The sequence below is a fragment of the Budorcas taxicolor genome, chromosome 22 (assembly GCF_023091745.1).
Source record: "Budorcas taxicolor isolate Tak-1 chromosome 22, Takin1.1, whole genome shotgun sequence".
Lineage (NCBI taxonomy): Eukaryota > Metazoa > Chordata > Mammalia > Artiodactyla > Bovidae > Budorcas > Budorcas taxicolor.
In genome coordinates this window covers 43,880,716-43,902,140 of record NC_068931.1, presented here as the reverse complement: position 1 = coordinate 43,902,140, position 21,425 = coordinate 43,880,716, and the positions used below count along the sequence as shown (strand labels likewise).

General features: G+C 40.5%; 1 protein-coding gene across 1 annotated transcript in view; it reads right to left on the bottom strand.

Moving 5' to 3' along the window:
* The window catches only part of CEP192 (centrosomal protein 192), a 72,453-nt gene that overhangs the window by 39,486 nt on the left and 11,542 nt on the right, over window positions 1-21,425 (bottom strand). The window contains exons 7-17 of the mRNA XM_052660615.1: window positions 20,281-20,429; window positions 16,949-17,309; window positions 16,392-16,535; window positions 15,207-15,271; window positions 14,429-14,638; window positions 12,408-12,534; window positions 11,169-11,287; window positions 7,733-8,564; window positions 7,513-7,639; window positions 2,319-2,490; window positions 565-1,471 (exon numbers count right to left, since the gene is read on the bottom strand). Of these exons, the coding sequence (XP_052516575.1) occupies window positions 565-1,471; window positions 2,319-2,490; window positions 7,513-7,639; window positions 7,733-8,564; window positions 11,169-11,287; window positions 12,408-12,534; window positions 14,429-14,638; window positions 15,207-15,271; window positions 16,392-16,535; window positions 16,949-17,309; window positions 20,281-20,429 (3,213 nt within the window). The remainder of the gene's footprint in view (window positions 1-564; window positions 1,472-2,318; window positions 2,491-7,512; window positions 7,640-7,732; window positions 8,565-11,168; window positions 11,288-12,407; window positions 12,535-14,428; window positions 14,639-15,206; window positions 15,272-16,391; window positions 16,536-16,948; window positions 17,310-20,280; window positions 20,430-21,425) is intronic.

Below are 21,425 nucleotides of genomic sequence, written 5' to 3'. Positions count from 1 at the left end.
ATAACAAAAGAACTCCAAGTTCAGAGCCTGAGACAGAACCAGAGAGACAAAGACAGTAGTTTTACCTGAGTTTTTACATTTTTCTAGGGCTACTCAGGAGAAGGCAATGGCACCCCACTCCAGTACTCTTGCCTGGAAAATCCTATGGACAGAGTAGCCTGGTAGGCTGCAGTCCATGGGGTCGCTAAGAGTCAGGCAAGACTGAGTGACTTCACTTTCACTTTTCACTTTCACGCATTGGAAAAGGAAATGGCAACCCACTCCAGTATTCTTGCCTGGAGAATCCCAGGGACGGGGGAGCCTGGCGGGCTGCCGTCTACGGGGTCGCACAGAGTCAGACACGACTGAAGTGACAGCAACAGCAGCAGCAGGGCTACTCAGGGACCCTTGCACAGAAATATGGTCGTGTTCCAAATTCAGGATAAAGAAAAAAGCTCACATGAAATTAACTCTAATCATTACTTCCTTGAAACAAATCAGTTTTAAGGTCCCAATTGAGAAAATAATTCAACCTTTAAATAACAGCAACCAACAACAAGCAGCATCAGAGTAAAAGGGTCTTACCAAGTCCTGACACCACTGCTGAATCCCATGGCTCAATTCCACAGTCTGGATGGAGAGACTGCACAGGAAGCACTTTGGCCGCATTCAGAAGGTTCTGACTGAAGGTGTCAGAGTACAGGTTACAAAAGGAAGCGGAGGCCATCAGCCCTGAGCCAATATCCTGTCCCAGGCAGAGGCCTGCAGTCACCGAGCGCTGGACATGCTCTCTCACAACAGCAGGGTGACAGCTTCCCGGGAGCCCACAGGAGAGCCCGCAGGCGGTGGCGCCACAGGCCCGGCAGCGAGGCAGGGTGGCACTGCTGGCTGCAGGCAGTGCTCCAGAGTGCAGCTGGGCACAAGGAGCCACGGGGAGGGGATAGCGCACTGAGACTGCAGGACCTGTGGGGGGCATGTGCTGCCTCATGGGTGCAGGGCCGCAGCCCTCGGTGCTGGGGACAGATGTCTGGTAAGGACCCTGGCCACTGAATTCGCTGTCAGTAGCTGATGTGTCTCTAGGAGTCACGCGCCCACCGTCGAGCACAGGTGCCTGGCAGGCCATGGGGAGGCACGGTGTGGCCAGTGTGGCAGGGTGGAGGCTGGATTCACTCGGCAGAACCAGGCTAACCTGCTCCAGGTCACCTCGGTCTGAGGTCAAACCCGTTACACTGGTCTGTGACTGATCTTCACTCTTGGAGGAAGGCAGTCTACTGGAGCTAAAGTCCAGTTTTACATCTTCAGGTCTACTGCTCAGGGAATTCGTTTCAGTCACTTTTTCTGTGTCCAAGTTCTTCTGGATAATATATGATAATGCTCCTTTTCCTCTACTTTGAAATGGGCTTTTTTCTCCCAACTTCTCTGCAGCCGGCTCCTGAGCTGGAACTGGACTGGCTTGGATAATTGTGGTGCTCAACTCACTGGTGATATCACTCTATGTGACAGAAAATGTTCAGAAATTATCCACAGATAAAATGAATATTACAATTGCAAACCATGCTGATATACTCTCAAAGAGCAGAGATCTACAAGATATCATGACTCTAAAAAAAAACAGGGCTATAAGAGCAGTAGTTTCTGTAGCCCTGAAAAGCAGGATTAAGAGTTAGAAAATCTGCATTCATTGTTTTTTGGCAACCCACTCCAGTATTCTTGCCTGGAGAATCCCAAGGACAGAGGAGCCTGGCAGTCTACAGTCCATGGGGACACAAGAGTCAAACACGACTTAGCGACTAAACCACCACCACCACATTCCCTGTTTTTACCAATTACAGAACCAGAAACAAGTAGTTTTGTTTAGTAATTAAGTGTCTTCAAACACCCAAATTTTACATCTACGACATCGTGGTCTGGCCCCTCTTCCTCTCGCCACATATACAATTCAGTGTGGCCATGAATCAAATGCAGGGTGTATTCTGTGATTCCCTCTTCCCCCACACCTGACTCCAGGTAGGCCCCATCGAGCTCTGCTGGACATGCCACCAGCTGAGGCCATCCATTGCCTCTTGAAGCTCCCACCAGTGCACTTCACTGCACAGCATGTCTTCGTGTGCTCCACCAGACTGAGAGCTTTTTGAGGGCAAGACACTAAATATGTGTACCTGCAGTGCCAACCCAGCACAACTGGCTGTTTGAGCAAAATATATGTGCATGCACGCACACACACTTACTTTAAAAGAAAAAGAGGAACCAAAATTAGTCAGGCCTGAATTCAAGTTTGAGTCTTACATCAGTAAGACTTCAGAGGTAAGCGTGAGTAAAGAAGTGACAGAAGTGCTTACCTCGCGGTCATCAAGGCCACGACGTGAGGCCATGGAGGGACTGATGCTCTCCTGCTGGGACACATACGTCAGCCTGCTGACACTGGCCTCTGGACATGTCAGCTGGGACAACTCCCTCTCACAGGGGCGCTTCTGTGGATGAGCTGCTGAACCAAATGACTCCAGGGCACACCTGGGAGAGAGAATACCTGTGTCTGGACTTGTCCATCCCTTCACTTAACATCATCTACATGGCAGAAAGCCCTTCCTGCTTGCCTACAACCCCGTCAACCTTCACTACTGTCTGTCCTAGTTGCCATATGCAACTCAACCCTGGGTTCATTCTTCTTACCCTTGATTACACCATCTTATCCTTATCTAAATCTGTGAATTATAGTCCTATTGAATGAAGTATCTGGTAAGCTACTGAAAAAAAAAAATGTTGTAGCGGTTTCATTAATAAATTCCATATACAATCCCTTAACAGTGTTAGCTTTTCATTCAACAGTTAATGAAGACCTGATATAGGCCAATGAAGAGAGAACTCGGCAACTCCTGCCCCAAAGAGCAAAGCAAAAACAAGAATCTCATGGACGAGTACACAGAAATGGGCAGAGCCGCACCATGGTGGGGAGACAAAGGGCCCAGCTCCTGGCTGACCATCAAGCAGACACAGCCAAACCCCTGTACTCAGGGGCTATACATCAAGAGATGAATCCTGAGGAAAAAGTTAGGGCTAACTATAGAGATTCACTAAAAGGATATGTCATACATCACTGTAAGCACTAAAGCAGGGCATCTTAGATGTCATATAAGAGAAGGAGGCTATGGCAATTAGGGTACAGACATACAATAAAACACTGGGCAACTGTTTTAAATCATGCAGCTGAATACTACCAACTGGCTCAGAAAAATGTTCAAGATATATTAAGTTTAAAAAAAAAAGTAAGCAATAAATAATAAGATCCCACATACACATTCAACATTCCATCAGTCCCCAGCACAGAGCCAGGCCAGCCTGACAGAGGAGGGACCAGGCTTCCTCTCGAGGAGGGGTAGGAGACACACTGGGTGGGAAACACCATCAAAGCCACCTTTGCCAACAGCTGCTGCACCTCTGCAAACTCCGCCACTTAGCTTTAAGTCTGTAATTAACTGGACTGAATTTTACTCCCCCCTCTTTTTTTCCCCCCCCACAAAGTCTGCAATACTCAGGTGGGCAATGGATACAGAGAAAAATCCTATTTTGAATTCTGGATTTTTACAAGGACCAAATCAAGGCAGCACTGACCAAACACTAGTAAATCTCTAACCAATGGAAACAAAATACTAATCAACTTGCTTCAGACCCACTTTAGCCCTGAATCACATGCACCTGCATGGGTTCTGTATGCACATGCACACACATGCACACACACGCATACACAGTCATACTCACACAGACAACATGGGGCGGCACGAAGAAGAGTTCTGGGTACTGTGGAGCATGCTGAGTCTAGCTCCTCTCGTCAAAAGGAACAGAAGCACTGTTATTACCTCAAGCAATGAGAATTGAACTGTAAGAACACACAGAAACAAAAGGAGAGCAATTCAGGATGCCAGACTGGTGCCAGCCACACAGAGACTCAAGGCAGCACTGGTCCTGCCAGAAGGTGACTGGACATTAAAGACCAGCAGCAGGAGTGCTGGCAAGCAGCACAGTCAGCAGATAACGCACTCTCACCAGAAAGATGTGGCTGCTCAAGAGATCAATGTTCTGACCGACATTTCACCATGAATGTGAAGAAACTTAATGAATATGAGTTGGAAGAAACAAGAAAAAAAAAAAAAGACTAAAAACACGAAAGCCATTTTACAGTAAAAAAAAAAAAGTACAAGTAGGATTTCAATAAAAAGAAATGAATACAAAATGAATGTTCATACTGGCAGCCATGAAAAGCATACGTGGTACAGCAGAAAATCAGTAATGCTGAGTAAACACTTGAACAGCTAGGCTACTCCATGATACAGGCAGAATGCAGAGATATGAAGATGAGGAGAAAGAAACCCGTGGGGATCCCCCGAGAGGCACTCCCAGCTCTAGGCATCTCAGGAGGAACAGGTCACAGGACTCAGGAAATGAACTCTCCTCAGGGGAGGAGAGTAAATGCAGCCATGAAATTAAAAGACGTCTGCTCCTTGGAAGAAAAGCTATGACCAATCTTGACAGCATATTAAAAAGCAGAGACATTACTTTGCCAACAAAGTTCTGCCTAGTCACTATGGTTTTTCCAGCAGTTATGTACGGAGGTGAGAGTTGGACCATAAAGAAAGCTGAGCACCGAAGAATTGATGCTTTTGAACCGTGGTGTTGAAGAAGACTCTTGAGAGTCCCTTGGACTGCAAGGACATCAAACCAGCCCATCCTGAAGGAAATCAATCCTGAATATTCATTGGAAGGACTGATGCTGAAGCTGAAGCTCCAATACTTTGGCCACCAGATGCAAAGAACTGACTCACTGGAAAAGACCCTGATGCAGGGAAAGATTGAGGGCAGAAGGGGACGACAGAGGATGAGATGGTTGGATGGTATCACCGACTCAATGGGACATGAGTTTGAGCAAGCTGCAGGAGTTGATGATGGACAGGGAAGCCTGGCATGTGGCAGTCCATGGGGTCACAAAGAGTCACACACGACTAAGCGACGGAACTGAACAAAGGGAGAGACCACCATGCACAGAGAGCACAACCCAGGAGAAGCAACTACAAGACGCAGACATGTACACTTACACTGATGACAGGAAAAGCACAGGCGCAACAGCAGGAAGATAAACTGAAGCCAGAAGTTTGGCCTTGGCAGGAAGAGCTGTCCTGCAGCAGAAAGGACAGGAGGACGTGGCATGCCCACCCAGAGAGCATGAGGCAGCAGCCAGGAGGACAAGTGACAGCAGAATGAACCTCAGAACCTGCTGTGACCACCTTCTTTCCCACCAAGCCTGTCATCTGCCCCTGGCTGAGCGGTGGGGATGCAGGTGGCTGACCCTCAGAGAGGAGGAAGCTCACCAATGACTTTAGAAAGGGCAACAATGCCATTGTTAAAGTATCTGACCACGTGCCAAGTTCATGAGAAAGTTTAGCATCTCCCTAAAGTATGTTTCCTACACTTAAAGAATGAGTGCATTTTCTTAGGCACACAAGATAAAAACAGGTGGGTCCAAGTATAAGAGCAGCCAGCCCAGCGTTTTGTCTCTGATCATGCAGTAAAGGGCAGGGTGAAGGGACAAAATCATAGTAAGTCTTTATATGGCACTTAGTTTTTATTAAATGCCTGCATATACAATTTAAAAATATAAAAACCACAGAAAACAAGATAATATTGGAAGGTACACAGGAGTTAAGAAACAATAAACAGAATACTGAAAGGAATCTAGAAAGCAGCAATGTGAAATGCAAACAAAATGAAAAAGAAATTTAAAAAGAAGCATTACTATTGTGACGGAAAAGCTCTGTGTCTCGAACTACGGAGGTGGTTACACACATTCACATCTGTGATAAAATGGAACAATTCTAGCCACACACCATGCCCAGGACAAGTTCCTGGTGGCGACCCATGCAAGAGCTAGGGAAACTGGGGAGGGACACAGGCTCTCTTTATACTAGCTCTGCAATTTCCTGTGGCTCTAACAAGTTTCTCAAGGGGGGGGAAATGAAAAAAAGAAAAAAGAAAAGATTAAAGAGAAAATAAATGCAGAAGTCAAGCAAAATTTGGTCAGGACCAGTATTTTAACAACTAAAATAATAATAATAAACCTTCCTGATAAAAGGAAGCTCGACTCCAAATACTAAAAGGGCACTGCATGACAGGGCACTGCATGACAAGGCGCTGCAAGGTGGCCAAGAAGTCAACACAGAGACACAGCCTAATGAAGTTACTAGACTCAAAAGATCTTATTAGACTCAAAAGCATCTTTAGCATAAAGCTTACCAAAAAATCATGTCAAGTGTGAGGCAAAAACTGCTGCCATATAGAAAGCTTACTTTATTAAATGTAAGGATTCTTTCTTTGATGGCTTTATAAAAGATCTTTTATATGTTTCGTTAAGGAAAGATTTTAGTAAGCTGGAAATTTTACCTAACCAGTGAAATTATCATGAATATTTGATATTTTCAAACAAACTGAAATTACATTTGATATCCAAGTTACGTACTAAGTGCTGCCCCAGCTGTTCCTGGACTTTACATATCTTGGGAACCAGTGTGAGTAAGCTGGAGCTAAGAATTCACAAGAGCAAAAAGTACAAGAGAGGAAAAACTTTCTAAAGACTAGAAACAGTACAATTCATGTCACAAAGGGCCATTCACTCTCTTTAATACATCCAGGGATCCAAGAAATGGGAGACAAGAAAGACTAATAGTCCAATACACATAGACACATCTGATAAAGCACTATATTTAAACTGTTCAAAGTTCCATAGACACACACACGTAACTATATATGTGTAAACTTTGGAAGCAATGTTGACTTACATCATTTTTGAAAAATTAAAGTTTCTGTAACTTGAAGATTAAGCTAATCTATAGACTGTATTCAAACATGTAAAATATTAGCATTATTATCCTAACCTTTGAAAAAGCACCTACCAATCTCATTAGTATTAAGAGCACAAACTAAAACTGTTAAGATAAAAAAAAATCCAAAATTAAGTTATTTAAAATGCTAATAAGAAAACAGTGAATTGCATACCTTCATCACACACAGATATAAGAGCAAGTCAGTAAGACTCTTTTAGAAAACAGGTTGCCAATCTGGAAAGCCTGAAAATACTCTTATTCCTGACTTGGTAATTTTACTTCTGAGGAAATCAGTTACAACACAAAGAAAAATTTTATGAGCAAAGTTGTTCATCCCAGTATCATTAAAATGGCAAATAAATAAATAAATAAATAAATCCAGTATCTCCAATATCTACCAAAAGCACCAAATAAACCATGACAGATCCATTATGCAGTATATAACATTAATTTTCTTTTAAATACAAGGAATTATTGTAGTGAAAACAGCAGAGTATAAAAATTTGCAAAGAAATATGGCTTGAAAGAAACTCACAAAATATAATTGTTAGCTTTGAGAGATGAACCTATAGTGACTACTTTTCTTTACATCTTATTCCAGTTTTCCTATACTGAGCATGTATTTTTATTACTAAAAAAAAAAAAAAAAAAAGTAAGCACCTACCCTGATAAACTAGTTCCTGAAATTTCACTAGGAGAAGAATGACTCAGTGGAGAAGTGGAAGGTCGGAAGCTGTCCTCGCCATTCTCCGAGCCGTGTCCACCTCGCTCAGGAGAGGGACTTTTCAAATCTATCAGAAAGATGTATTTTCCAATAAGGACACAGAAAAAAACAAAACACTCCATGCAATTTTTTGAGTGTGACCAATTACTCTGACACTTACCAACACTTTTAGTTGAGCTTATGGAATGGTTTTCAAAAGCCACGTGCTTTTCACTGTTACTTGTCTCACTAATGCACTCATTTTGCCTCTGGTAGTCTCTACTCTCCTGTAGGCCTTTACACTCTTCTGACAGCCAGAGAGATGCTACTCTGGGGTTCCCAACGACGGAGCAACTATCAGAGGCTGGAATGGGTGTGGAGGCAGCTTTTTCGCCATCACCAGAATCTGGGGATTTATGGTCAATGGAGTGTGTCTTCACATCAACCGCTGTACCCGCCCTCTCACCCACATTTGTAAGAACTGAATTTGAAGAGCTAATTGTTCTCAACGATGCCTCATCCACGCTGTCTCCACTTTCACCATAACAACCGGCTGCAGTGCCTATCTCTGGCTCCCTTATGCTTATGCTAGTAGCACCCAGGTCCAACACATGGATGTCGTGTGTAGTCCGTTCTTTGGACAAAGATAAATCCCAAATACCAGACACACCAGCTCTTGAAAAGTTGTCCAGCCCACCTTCATACTGACTAATTTCTGTTTTCTTAAGGTATCTCTCCATATCAAATGTGCTGGATCCATTACTTTTTTCCAGATCATTAGGTAAGAAATGAGACACAGCAGAATGGTGTCTTTGTTTACCATCCTCCTGACAAGTCTTCTCTCGGGTTTTATTTGAAAGTGCTTTGATCATGGTGGCAAGCTGGAGAGGGTCAGCGCTCACTGATGCTTCCGCAATGGCAGAAGCAATGGTGCTTATCCTCAGCACAGAGTCACTCTCACTGGGCAGCTCGTCTGTATGTCTCTGAGGTTTGCTGCTGACAAGGAAAGTGTCCTAGAGATCAGAAAGTTCACATCAGTTCCATGTACATATACATATCAGTTTAATCTTTATTTGTAAGTGCTACATAAGATCTAACAGCAGCAAGAAATTAATAGTATACCAGTTGAATCTCCTAATGAAAAAAAACAGCTGCTATCAACTTTAACTGCAGAGTACTAGTTCACTTACAAGGTCCGATCATCAGCTGTTCAAAAAACATCTTCAGGAGTTAAACGCTAAAACTGAATCAGAGAGTAACTGTAAACCAAAAAATTAAACTACTGAAACCGAGAAGCCATCGAGTCACAGTGATTCCAAGTATATTCTTGGTAATTTTAGTCAACTGTTAGAATTATTTGTAAGTAAGACAGAAACAGAAGCACTGGGTAAAACAATGAAATGGAACCAACAACAAAGCAACATAAACGTATTTAATATTTTTTAAATACAAATTAAGACTTCAGCCTCCAGGAATAGTGGACTAAGCAATGCAAACCAACTCTGGCTGAGAGCAATCAGAACAACACAGCATGTTCAAAAACAACTCTGAGAAGGTACTAGACAGCTAAAAAAAATGGAATGAAAAACTATGGGGCCAAAATCCAAGAGAAAAGAGAATCCCAGAGGGGTGAGCCCAGTCCTGGGGATGCTATTCCTCAGGGTCTCTGCTGCTTCAAGAGGGGGCTACTGCTAAGGTGTCAGGAAGCTTAAGAAGCTAAGAAAATAATTTTTTTAAAAGAAGCTCAGAAGAGCGGCTCTTAAGGGAGTAAGAGTACAAAAATCAGATTCAGAGTCTGCCAATAAGGGAGAGGTGGTGATCACAGTGAACATCCACACTTTAGGACAAGACCACAGAGGGCTACACTTGAGGAGTAAAGGCGGCTTAGCTCTGAACAGCTCGATCCCGGGAACTGAATTAAAGCAACCTAAGACTGCTGGGGTTCCTCACTCAGAAGCAAGTAAAAATCCTGTCTGGAAGGCATCTCCCATGGACTCAAATATTTCGCCAACTTTTCCTGTAAAAATGTACTCCTCCACAATGCTCCAAGGTAATGTGTCCCATATTCCAGAAAAAGAGAACTGCAGAGCATGCAGACAATGGACTCTCAGAGTCTAAAACACATCTAAAACATCAAATTTAACAAAACCTAAAACATACTTAAGGAAGTAAAAAGTAACATTAAGGGACTTCCCTGTGGTCCAGTGGCTACATCCCCAGTGCAGGGGGCCTATGCTTGATCCCTGCTTGGAGAACTAGATCCTGTGTGCTACAACTAAAACGATCCCATGTGCCATAACTAGATACATACATACATATTTAAGAAAAACAACAATGACACTGAGAACTCAACAGAAGACGAGAAATTATCAAGAAAGAACTAAATGTAAATTCTATAATTAAAAAACACAATAACAAATCAAGAACCCTAAGGACAGGTTTCACAACTTGGACACAACTGAAAAAAGAATCAGACTTGGAAGAGAAGTCTTAAAAAAAATAATTCAGAATGCAAGAGAAAGTAACAGAAAACAGAACAGAAAGAATATAAAAGAAAAAGATACTGAAAAGTCTAACATACTTGTTAACAAACATACACCAAACAACTATACGTTTCAAGAATAAAGGTAAAGTAAACATATCTTCAGACTGACAAAACAGAGGATTCATTACCAGTAGTCCCTCACAAAACAAAATTGTAAGGGTATTTTTCAAGCAAAAGAAAATTAATCTTAAATGGAACGTGAGAGATACACATTGGTTGTATGTAATAATAGTAATCACCATCAACAACATCATAATCTCTTATGGGGTTTACAAAGAGAAATAAATATAAACAACAGGCAATTATAAGACTGGAATAAAGTAAACTGAATGTTTTATGATACTTTTAATGTTAAGGAAGAGATAGGGAAAACCAAAAAACCCCAACATGGACATGAATTTGAGCAAACTCTGGGAGACAGTAGACAGGGAAGCCTTACGTGCTGCAGTCCATGGGGTCACAAAGAGTTGGGCATGACTTAGTGACTTGAACAAAACAACAACAAAATAGCCAACATACTTTTACTATAAAACTACACTATTTAACAGTGTCATACTGATATAAGAAAGATTTCAAACATCCATCAACAGTAGATATACCAATGGCAGGATATGCATGGTAGAATACTATACAGCAATGAAAATTATCTACCATACTGATCATAGTTGAATCTTACAAACATAAGTGAAAAAAAAAGAAAAAATATATGCTACTACATGATTTCTTACATATAAAGTTCAAAAAGAGATGAACAGGTGACAGTGTTAGAGGTCAAACAGGAGAAAGCAGTCTTCAGAAGGGACAAAAACATGGCTCCTGGGCTGCTGACAACGTTCTCTTTCTTGACCTTGGGTGTACATGGGTGTATAAGTTTTGATAACTCACTAAGTTTATGTTTATTATAAACTCTTTTGTACATTTACTATACACTGATAATTTTTAAATGATACTTGTAATAAAATTTCGTAAAAAAAAAAAAAGTTATGCATTTTTATATGTGACCTTATCTTGATCTTGTAAAGAATTATGACAACATGGGTTTTAGCGCTCCCTTATGAAAGGCTTAAAATACCTCTGCTTTTCCTTTATTGGCAGTTAATGTCACATCATTTTCATCCACTTGTGAAATATTCTCCAGTTCTTCAGCCTGAAGTGTAACTGATCCTTCACTTAGCTGTGCCTTTAAATCTCCTGTAGAAAATACATAATACTCAATTTACATCCATAAACTATGTCACAGAGACAATCCATGCGATGAAGTATGAGGTGAAAGTTGCCCAGTCATGTCCGACTCTTTGCGACCCCATGGACTATACAGTCCATGGAATTCTCCAGACCAGAATACTGGAGTGGGTAGCCTTTCCCTTCTCCAGGGGATCTTCCCAACCCAGTGATCGAACCCAGGTTTCCCACACTGCAGGTGGATTCTTTACCAGCTAAGCCACAAGGGAAGCCCAATCCATGGATAATGACGACTAAATATAATTAACAAGGAAGAAATCTTTATATACCAAACATCAGTCAGCCTCATAAAAACTGTTTAAATTTCCTTTGTCCTACAGTCACTAGGACAGAGAACCATATCATTTGTTCATTTAGCTGGATTCTTCAAAGTCTAAAGTTTGAAGAAGACTGTGGATTTTAATCTCTTCCTTGCAAAATATTGACAACTTCATTTAATACTTTTCACTTTGAAACATTTCATGAATATGCAAGTTGAATTTAAAAATGAGGAACTCTTTATAATAACAGAAAGTCAGTACTATGTACAGCCTCTTTATCCCACCACCCCACTCCCCAGCCTCTGGAATATAAGCTCTTTAAGGACTAAAGCACATTTTATACCATTTCATAATATAATACATTAGGCATTATATTAGCAAAAAGCAGCTGTATGATAACTGTATATTAATCATGGAAGTCTGCCTTTTAGTACTCAGAGATATTTATCATATTTATACTACCCAAGGCCCAAATGTGAAAACTCTTCTTTAAAAGTCTACCTAAATAATACACACAGTAAGTTATAATTCATTAACTCAGTAGTTTAACATGCCAAAGTTAAGCCGATCGATCACCTGAACAAATTATATTCCATTCACTTTGGTTTTTAACAGAAGCATTTAGGTGAATTTTGGCTGACTTGTTTCAGGTTTAAACTGAAAAGGCAATGTGAAGTTGTATAAAAATCAAATCGGTAACTAATATTCAAAAAATTCAAATACTTTCTTCCTCAGAAGAACATGATCACACAACCACTAATTTACAGGTTAAATAAAAAGTTTACTAAAAATTTCATTTAATCCATTACCTGAAAAAAAACCATGGTTAAGATCAGCCACTTCTTTTCCCAAATTACTTCTTGATAGGTCTGATTTTCTTATTAGGGCAACAGGTTCTCTTTTCTCTGGTGATCTAATAAAATAACCAAACGATGGCTACAAAATAAACATGTCAATTATTTTCTTTATGTTCAACTCCTCTGAGAAATTCTGGACTATTTTATCCTAATACTTGTAACCTAGTTAAACGGATTTCAACAAAGTAATTCTGATTTTCCATTTAAATGTAAGTTGCTAGAAATGAACAATGCAAGTCCAGACAGGACCTTTTATTTCCTTACTGCTAGCTATCTGTAATCATCAGAATGAATACTGCCAAATAATTTGCCCTTACTAAAATATCCAAATGAAAACAACCCAGAAACAACACTGTTCCTTCAGCAATTATTATTGAGCACCTACTATCTGTTAGGCACTGTTGGTAATCATCAGTGACATATCAGTAAAAAAAAGATAAAATTTTCTGCCTTCCTGGAACTTATAGTACTTAGAAGCATATTTTATTTTACACAATAAATAGGTCCCTGAAAACCTGTATTAAGATTAGGCATGATCCTACTGCCTTGGATGAGCATTCAGAAGGTCTGCGTTCAAGGACCTTGCTCAGGGGCAGGGAATTCCCCATCCAGCTTCTTTCCAGAGCTCTCACAGAGCAGACCTGAAATGCAAATTCACTAAAGGCACTCAATTTTCAACTCATCTTCACTTGGGGATATCTTCCTTTGATCCAGCAACCTGAACCAAGCAACACTTCATAACTAACACAAAGTAATAGATACATCTTTCTAGTACCTGGTATTTTGTCCAGCTGTTCAGAAAGGAATTCAGTTACTCTTCAACTTCTCTCATAATGTCAAAACCAAGTGATCCAGGAAGAAATATCTGCCTAAGTATTTACTCTCATTTCTTAATTCACTGCATAGATAGGACCCTCAGTTCAAATTTTTCTGTAAATTGGCAGTGTTCTAACTCGCTAGCTGTTTCAAATTACACCCTCAATGAAGCTCAGGTTTAGCATACACTCACTATGACAGCACCAAGTCCCAGCACGGAATTCTCCAGAGGCACTCCTGCGCCCTAGACTCTTCTGTTTCCTACTGCCATCCTATTCCCCGGCCTTCGCAGCACCTCCTATGTGGCTCAGTCTCTGCCCACTGATCCTCCTCTGGGGCTTAGGAGACTCCTGCCTCCAGTTCCTCTCACATCTCGGCCTGAAAACTATGCCCTGCCTCCCTGTCCCCGTGAGATGCCCTCAAGCTCTGTGAGGGCCCCTCATGACCTGGCCCTTGTCTACTTCCACCAGCCATCCGCCTGCTGCCCCACTCACAGGGGCTGTCTGCCTGCTCTCTGCTCTTCGAATGTGCCACTCAAGCTCCACTTGGCACCTCCAGGCCTTTACTGTGAACACGCCACCTACTCCCCACCTGTCAGGCGCCAGCACAGCGCCCCTCCTCAGACACCGCCCTGACCCTAGAGACAACATAGCTTCCCCTCCTGCCTCATACAACTTACTACTTCCACTGGCATTTAAAACTTTTTACACGTACATCTTACTAAACCAAAACACTACTATATTTCAAAACATGTTTTTAGACCAGAGGTTTAAAAATTAATGTATCTCTGAATTCTTCCCACAACCAAAGACATAAGAGAAACAAACATCAAGTACTTGATGCATGTGAAGCTGTGCTAAACACCGTAGTGCAGCAGCACAGTAACCCCCAAACCCTGTAAGGCAGTGTTCCATCCCAGAAATCGGAAAATTAAGGCACACAGTTACATGCATTGTTCCATGATGCAGAACTAGTTAAAAGACAGAGCTAGGACTGAAGCAAGGGTATGACCACTAAAAATCGAAACCTTTTCCCACCATCCCACCACGCCCCTATTCTGTCTCTGCTTTAAAGACACTATGATCTGGCTACACTGTCACTGCATTCAGTACATAAGGGCTGGTGCATTTACCACTCCCAATATACATGGTACTCACTCTTTTCACATTGTAACCACCACCAAGGCAACCAAGAGCTTCAGACCTTTGAGCAAAGAACTCCCCTAAAGACAGACGTAAGTAACTGGCATCATCTCTGTCCACATCTGATGCACTCAGTGATCTCCTCAGCAGACCATAGTTGACCGAAGTTCCCCATGATGTATCTCCAAGGGCAACAGACATGTTCTGGGCATCTATATTTTCTTCCTAGGAAGAAAGTTATCATTTCATTTCTACAGCAAGCCTTCTGTTTTTCTAACACATAAAATACTAATTTAACTAAGGAAATTTAAGTACTTAAATTTTTAAAAAGTTTGGACAAATTCAAGCTTAAGCAGCTAAGAAATGTTAATGAAGTCCAGAAGAAATTTTTAATAGTTGAGTTACAATATACATTGCTTTAATATACTGCTTAATCAAATACTGATTGTCATTGATACAAATCTTTAGAAAGGAATGTATCTTCAAATAAAAACAAATAGCACTACCTCAGTTTAAAACATGATTAAAAACTATGGAAATATCTGAAGCCTATTAAGGCAGTTTTAAGTGAATTAATAACCATTATTTCAGTAGGCCATTTATTTTTCAATTAATAAATAAGTATATGAAAGAAAAGGCAGAAACTATCTAAATATAAGGAATATCAGGATGTAATTCTATACTATGTATCTATGTATTCTCACTATGTATTCTCAGAAAGAAATGAACATTTTACCTACATTTAAAAAGAAGAAAAATTCTGAACTGTTGTTAATGTCAATAAAATACAAACCTGCATAAACTGATGCTCTTTATTAAATTCTTCTTCATCTTGTGCAATCAAATCCAATGCATCAGCTTAAAAAAGAAGTTTACATAATTATATTATACTAATGCCCAATTAAATACTAGCATATAAATAAAACTTAGCTAATTAGGAAAATGAAATAGTAAAGAAATAAAACTGAAAAAAATATGTGAAAGCTTCCATCAATGAACTGATGGCACATCTGCATTAAGCACCCAAGAGTACATGGTTCTGGAACTTTTCGTAATGAACTCCCTACTGCAACTGATTTCATCAGGTACTAACTTGCTCTAACTTACTAACAGGGCTTTACAATGTAAGCTTTTTATAAGATTCACATTAATTTCAGCCTTGCAAATCTGGCACACGAGAGTTATAGCAGCTGCCCATGATATGCATGGAATTTCATCTGGAACCATCAGACTGACAAGCCCCTCTATAAATTCAAAATGGTGCGAACTACCTATTCGTCCTAACACCCAGGATTGTCCCAGTTTTTGAAAGGCAAAATCCTACATCCAAGCAAACCCCACAGCCTGGGCAAACAGGGACAAGTGATCACCCAGTGTCTGTTCCTCAACATTTCAACTGAGCAACTGTTTACCTTAGGAAACCAACGGGCACACAGCCTCCATCTCTAGGCCAAGGCCACAAGGCTAGGTGAGTGAGCAGAGGGCCAGGTGTAACACGATGGGGAAGGGGACAGACAGACTGGACAGCAAATGACCCTGCTTAAGGCATTAGAATTAACAAACCTGACTGAGGTTTCTAATGCTCTCATCCCGAGATCTCATTTATCTTTCTCGTCACTTTTCTCTCATTTCTACATTATGAACTTTTATTCTAAAATGGATTTGCTTTTGTAACTTCTCATTTATTAGAGTAGTTCTTTTGTTCAAGACGATTTATAAAGTGAGAAAGTAAAGCCTAAGGTGTACTAACTGCAACGCGCAGATGCTAAAGTGACTTGTCCTAGATTAGGGACAGCTTGGCTCAGTCCCAGTGATGAGCAATGATGGACGTGAGCCTCTGTTCCTGGAGAAACAAGTGAGGAGCTAAGCACATCCTCCAAAAGGGATTTGATGTGGCCGACCAGGATGACAGACTAACCTCAGAAGACCATCAGAAACAATGAAAACGATTAAAAGCAGAGGCTATCAGAACACTTACAGCCAGATCGGAAGTCTTCGCTCAGTTCATTACTGAGTGACACATTGAAATCTTGTTCTTTATCAAAAGGTGTATAATAGGCGAGATCAGTGACCCATCTGCCCTCCTCATCCTGATAGACCACACTCTGTGGTGGGTTCGCTTCTAGAAAAGAGAATTCCAAACACATCCAATGACACACAACAAACAAAATGATATTTTTAAATGATTTCATTTAGCTGACTTATCTTAGTTATCAATGGTATTGAAATCTGCCCCAAATTAGGAAACCCATTTCCCCAAAAGGAAAGCCTCTCTCTGACGGTGAAATCACCCAGCCTTAGTTCCAGTAAACTCCATCACAGAGGATGAGGGAGGAAGGAGAAGACAAGGAACACTGACAAAGGCACTTTTCCACCAGATCTGTGAATAAGTACACCATATTTAAATCCACAGAACATGTATATACTGTAATACGAAAGATAACACAAGTTTTACTTGGAAATACAGTGCGTATAAGTATTTTATATATTTCTTATTTTTATTTAAAAAGAAAAAAGAAACAAAGGCCCACTCACGGTCCTTGGTCTTTCCAACCAACTCATAACCTTCGCAGGTTTGCCTTTCACTGGTGGGTGACCACGGAGCATCAGTGGAATTAAATGCATTGTCACTAACAGGCTTCAAAGATGCTACATCCACATTTGTTTGAATGGACACTTGAGGCATCTCAGTGTCTAAAAATCTATCCACAGGCAAAATAGTTTCTGAGTCTGACGCCAAATGCTTATTTTGATGAGGAGACCCTTCCTCCATCTTTAGAGAATCCATCAAATCAAAATCATCTTTATTGGCATTTGTGTCATGAAAGTCAATGGGGTTAAGTTTGGCACTAGGAGTCCTAAGAGTCTTCACCAGAACTTCTGCTCTTCTGCTTTCCTTTAAAAAGTAAATAATAGACCAGAAATAAGTTTTGTTTTTCGTAACTTCTTTCAAAAACAAAAGTTATGCAGATGACATAAAATATTTATTCTAGAAAGGATTGGACTACACAGTATTCTTCTAGACTGTATGTGAATCAATTGTAAAGAATTTACCAAAACCAATGGCAAATATACACCAACAGATTTTGATACCAAAAGTACGGCCAAGGTGCTCACTATAGTTCAGGATTTTAGAAGTGTAACTCTTGTAACTACCTTCCTACCCTATCTAAAAGGATAGGAAGGCCATCAGTGTGGCTAGACTCAAAGAATTAATATGATTAACAGACTTTGAAAACACAAATGAATCACATTTAATAGGAGTAAAACAGCAAATACTACAAATGACCATTAGGAGTCTAAGAACAACTGCATTAGACACAGCAGATTAAGCCATGGCCTCGAAAACACTCTCCAACAATCCTTCCCAAATGGCACTCCACACTCTTTCCTAGAATAACAGCTGCTGAAAGGAACTGTGTGCGCCCACAACACTCTTCTCAGATATTCAGCCACTGCTAACTATCAAGTGCCAGCAATGCCTTTAATAAGCTTCTCTGCTATGAGATGTATAACAATAAAAACAGCTTCACAGATAAGGCTTTTAGAGTCAGGATACTACACAGAGATAGTTCTATATAAAAGATAAGATACTGACTTTGAAATAAGTAATTTAAATTCTGGTGAAATCACTTATTGGTGATTTTCCAACAGTTTTTTATACAAAAAATAAACAATCTCCACTTTATCTCAAAATAAACTCCAAATGACTTAAAGATTTAGATGTAAAAGCACTAGGAGAAAATACAGATGGACAGTTTTATATTCTTCAGTGAATAATAACTTCTTAGTGGAACACTTTTGTGGGTTAAACTCTATCTCTTTGAAAAGATGTGTCCGCGTCTTATCCCCAGGTGGTACCTGCAAACTGTGGCCTTATTCAGAAACAGGGTCTTTGCACATACAACTAAGCTGAAGATCTTGAGACAAGAACATCCTGAATTTGGAGTGGGCCTTAAACCCCACAAGCAGTGTCCTTACAAGAGAGAGGAGGAGACCTCAGAGGAATCAGAAAGACAGGGACAGGCCATGTGAAGATGGAGCAGACAGTGGAGCGATGTGGCCATGAACTAAGGACACCAGGCCCCCAGAGGCTGCGAGAGGCAGGAAGGAGACTCTGGCGGGCACTTGGCCCTGTCAACATTTTAGAACTGTGAGAAAGTAAACTTCTGTTGTTTGAAGTTACAAAACTTTGGTAATCTGTTCTGGTAGCCCTAGGAAACTATCATAAACACCTGAAAAACTACCAAAAGCGTGAAATACTCAAGGACCAGCAAAGGGAGACCCAGTGAGGTCACAGGAGAAGTTGCCGTCTCCAAGAAGAGAAGCCACAGGGGCCCACCCTGCTCACACCTGGATCCAGACTCCCTACCTCCAGAACTGTAAGGAGATATGCATCTGTTGTTCAAGTAAAAAAAAAAAAAAAAAGTGCACAATGATCAAAGTATCTCAACATAGGAAGTTTATAAAAACAAGTTAAAATATGAATATTCCAATGAGGGAAAAAAAAAGACAAAGGAGACAAAGAACTGACATTTAAAACTATTTTTCATATAGAGTACTAGCAAAGATGAAAAAGAACCAGAAAGCAGGAAACCAGCTCTCTCCTCCACAAAGCACCTGAAAACAATGCTGAAGAAAGAATGCTCTTCAGGCTAACAGGGCAAAGCTACCACCTATGGGACTGTGACTGACGGTAGCATGCAGAGGAAGACAGGACGGCACAGGGAGGAAACCTGGAGCAAAGCCACTGGTTGGCAACCCATTCCAGGTCAGAACTTCTAACAGAGCAGAGCAGCCCCTCAATGCAACTGAAAGTCACAAGTTAAAAAAAAAACAAAGGCAGGGGGTCATTACAGCTGCTCTGACAGCTTGTACACCTAAACACAAAAACAGAGGTCTCTGTCTATACCTGGACACTGTAAACCCAGCAAAACTTGAGAGTAAGGAAATGTGAGACAGGAAAAAAATAAAAGCAATCCAAAGGTCTCTCAGGAGACAGGGTTTCAGGAGGAGGCAAAGAAAGCACATGAAATCCCACAGACAGCCTCCTGATAACAAAGGAGAAGGAGCAGGAATCTAACACATTCATCAAGATGGTCAAAGAGCACCACCAACAGGAGACAAGTGGAATGACAGGCCTTTCGGAGGATGTAATCTGAGCGCACAGCACTGCCCTCTATGTTTCAACTGTTCACACCGGGTATGTTTAATCAGGATGGGAAAGCAGTCACATGTATCTAGCATATGGATCATTTTACAAAACAATAGGCCTAAACTCTACAAAAAGTTTAATGACATGAAAGACATTCATGTCATGGCAACCAAATACAAGTGTGACCCCCGATCAAAGCCTGGATCCAAAACCAAAGAAATAAAAGGACATCTGTAGACAGTGGATAAATGTGAACATGGACTGTGTATTCATTTAAATCACAACATCAAAAGTTACACTAGCAAATAAAAATTGTGATTATGTAGGAAAATGTCCTCATTCACAGGAAGTAAACATTGAAGTGTTAGGGTAAAATATCTGCAACTTTCTTTCAAATGACTCAGTAAAAAAACTACTTTTTGGAAGGACAAAGAAAACACAAAAATGGCAAAAATGTTCACAACTGGTTGACCTGGACAGTATACAGATATTCAATGCATCACTCTTAATTTTTCTGCAGGTGAGGGAAAGGTAAGAAGCAGCAGGAAAGAACAGAAAGGGTATTTCTCAGCAGTTTGTATCTGGGAAAATAAAGCCCAAGGAAAACCAACAGAAGTTTTATGTTTATCATTTATGTTTATAATTTTCTAATGAGTCCAGTAATAATTTTATAACGTCAAATTTCTAAAAAACCATAAAGATTGGAAAATACCTGACTAGGATCACTTGTAGGTAACTTAAAATAATTTTCTGGAGGTTCCTGTCCTTCTAGGTCTTCATACATCATTCCTGGAATCGCCAGTTGCTCAAAATAAGCCTCCAAATGATCATCATAAAACTCTTCATCATCAATATCATCATCTATCAGTAAAATGGAGGAAAAGTAATCAATAAGGTTAATAAATCATTTGCATCAACAGTCCATGTGATTCTGTCTAAACATTTGACATGAAAAAACCCATAGTTTTCATCTATAAATCACTAAAAGCATTCTAATATTTAACCAAACTAATACTTAACCTTCACTGAGAAGACAACACAGAAGCAGCCACCACCAAACACTGGAAGTTAGGATAGGGCAAGTGTGGCCATGGGAAAAGCACCGTTTATTCAGAAAGCAGTGTGGCAAACGAGCAACTATCAACAAAGGACAGATGAGCCTGCCACAGGAGAAATAAAACTAAATCCCAGTGAATTAATGGTTAATGCTAATAGGAAACCTCAAGCAGTATCTGATCTTAAAAATGAACAACAAAAAAAAGATGTAACAAAGCTGAGTACCAATATGATAAAAATTTATCTTCCACTAAACGCAGAAAGTTACAGACAGACAAACAAAACAACAATGGCAATGCTTCTCAATGTTCTACACACAGCCTGGCAAGGGCAGGATAAAACTAGAACTGTCAACCACCTGTAACAGTATTGTGAGCCTTTTCAAGAAGGTAATTTTCCTACTGCCTCTGAGAATCTAGCATACTAAAATAAGAACCTATATAAATTCAGGTCAACAATTCCTCATCCACAACTTCATAATCTAAAAATATTTTTAAAATTTTAGTAGCAAAACCCATTTTGATTTTACAGTTTCAATTTATCCCACTTAGCTCACCAGCCTGGCCTCCAAAGCCATGGATAATTTGGTCTCTGCCTACTTTCTGGGTTTATTCCCAAGTTCATCTTCCCATAGGTGCTATAAACCTGCCACACAAAAGCACTGGCTACTCTTCAAATGTTGTCTCTATGCCCCCACCTTAGGGTCTCTGCTAAAGCCGTTCCTTCTTCTTAAATGTACATTTATTCAAGTGTCTGTTTTAAGGCCTATCAGAGGTCTCCTTTCTCAAAGAGGAAAAATGA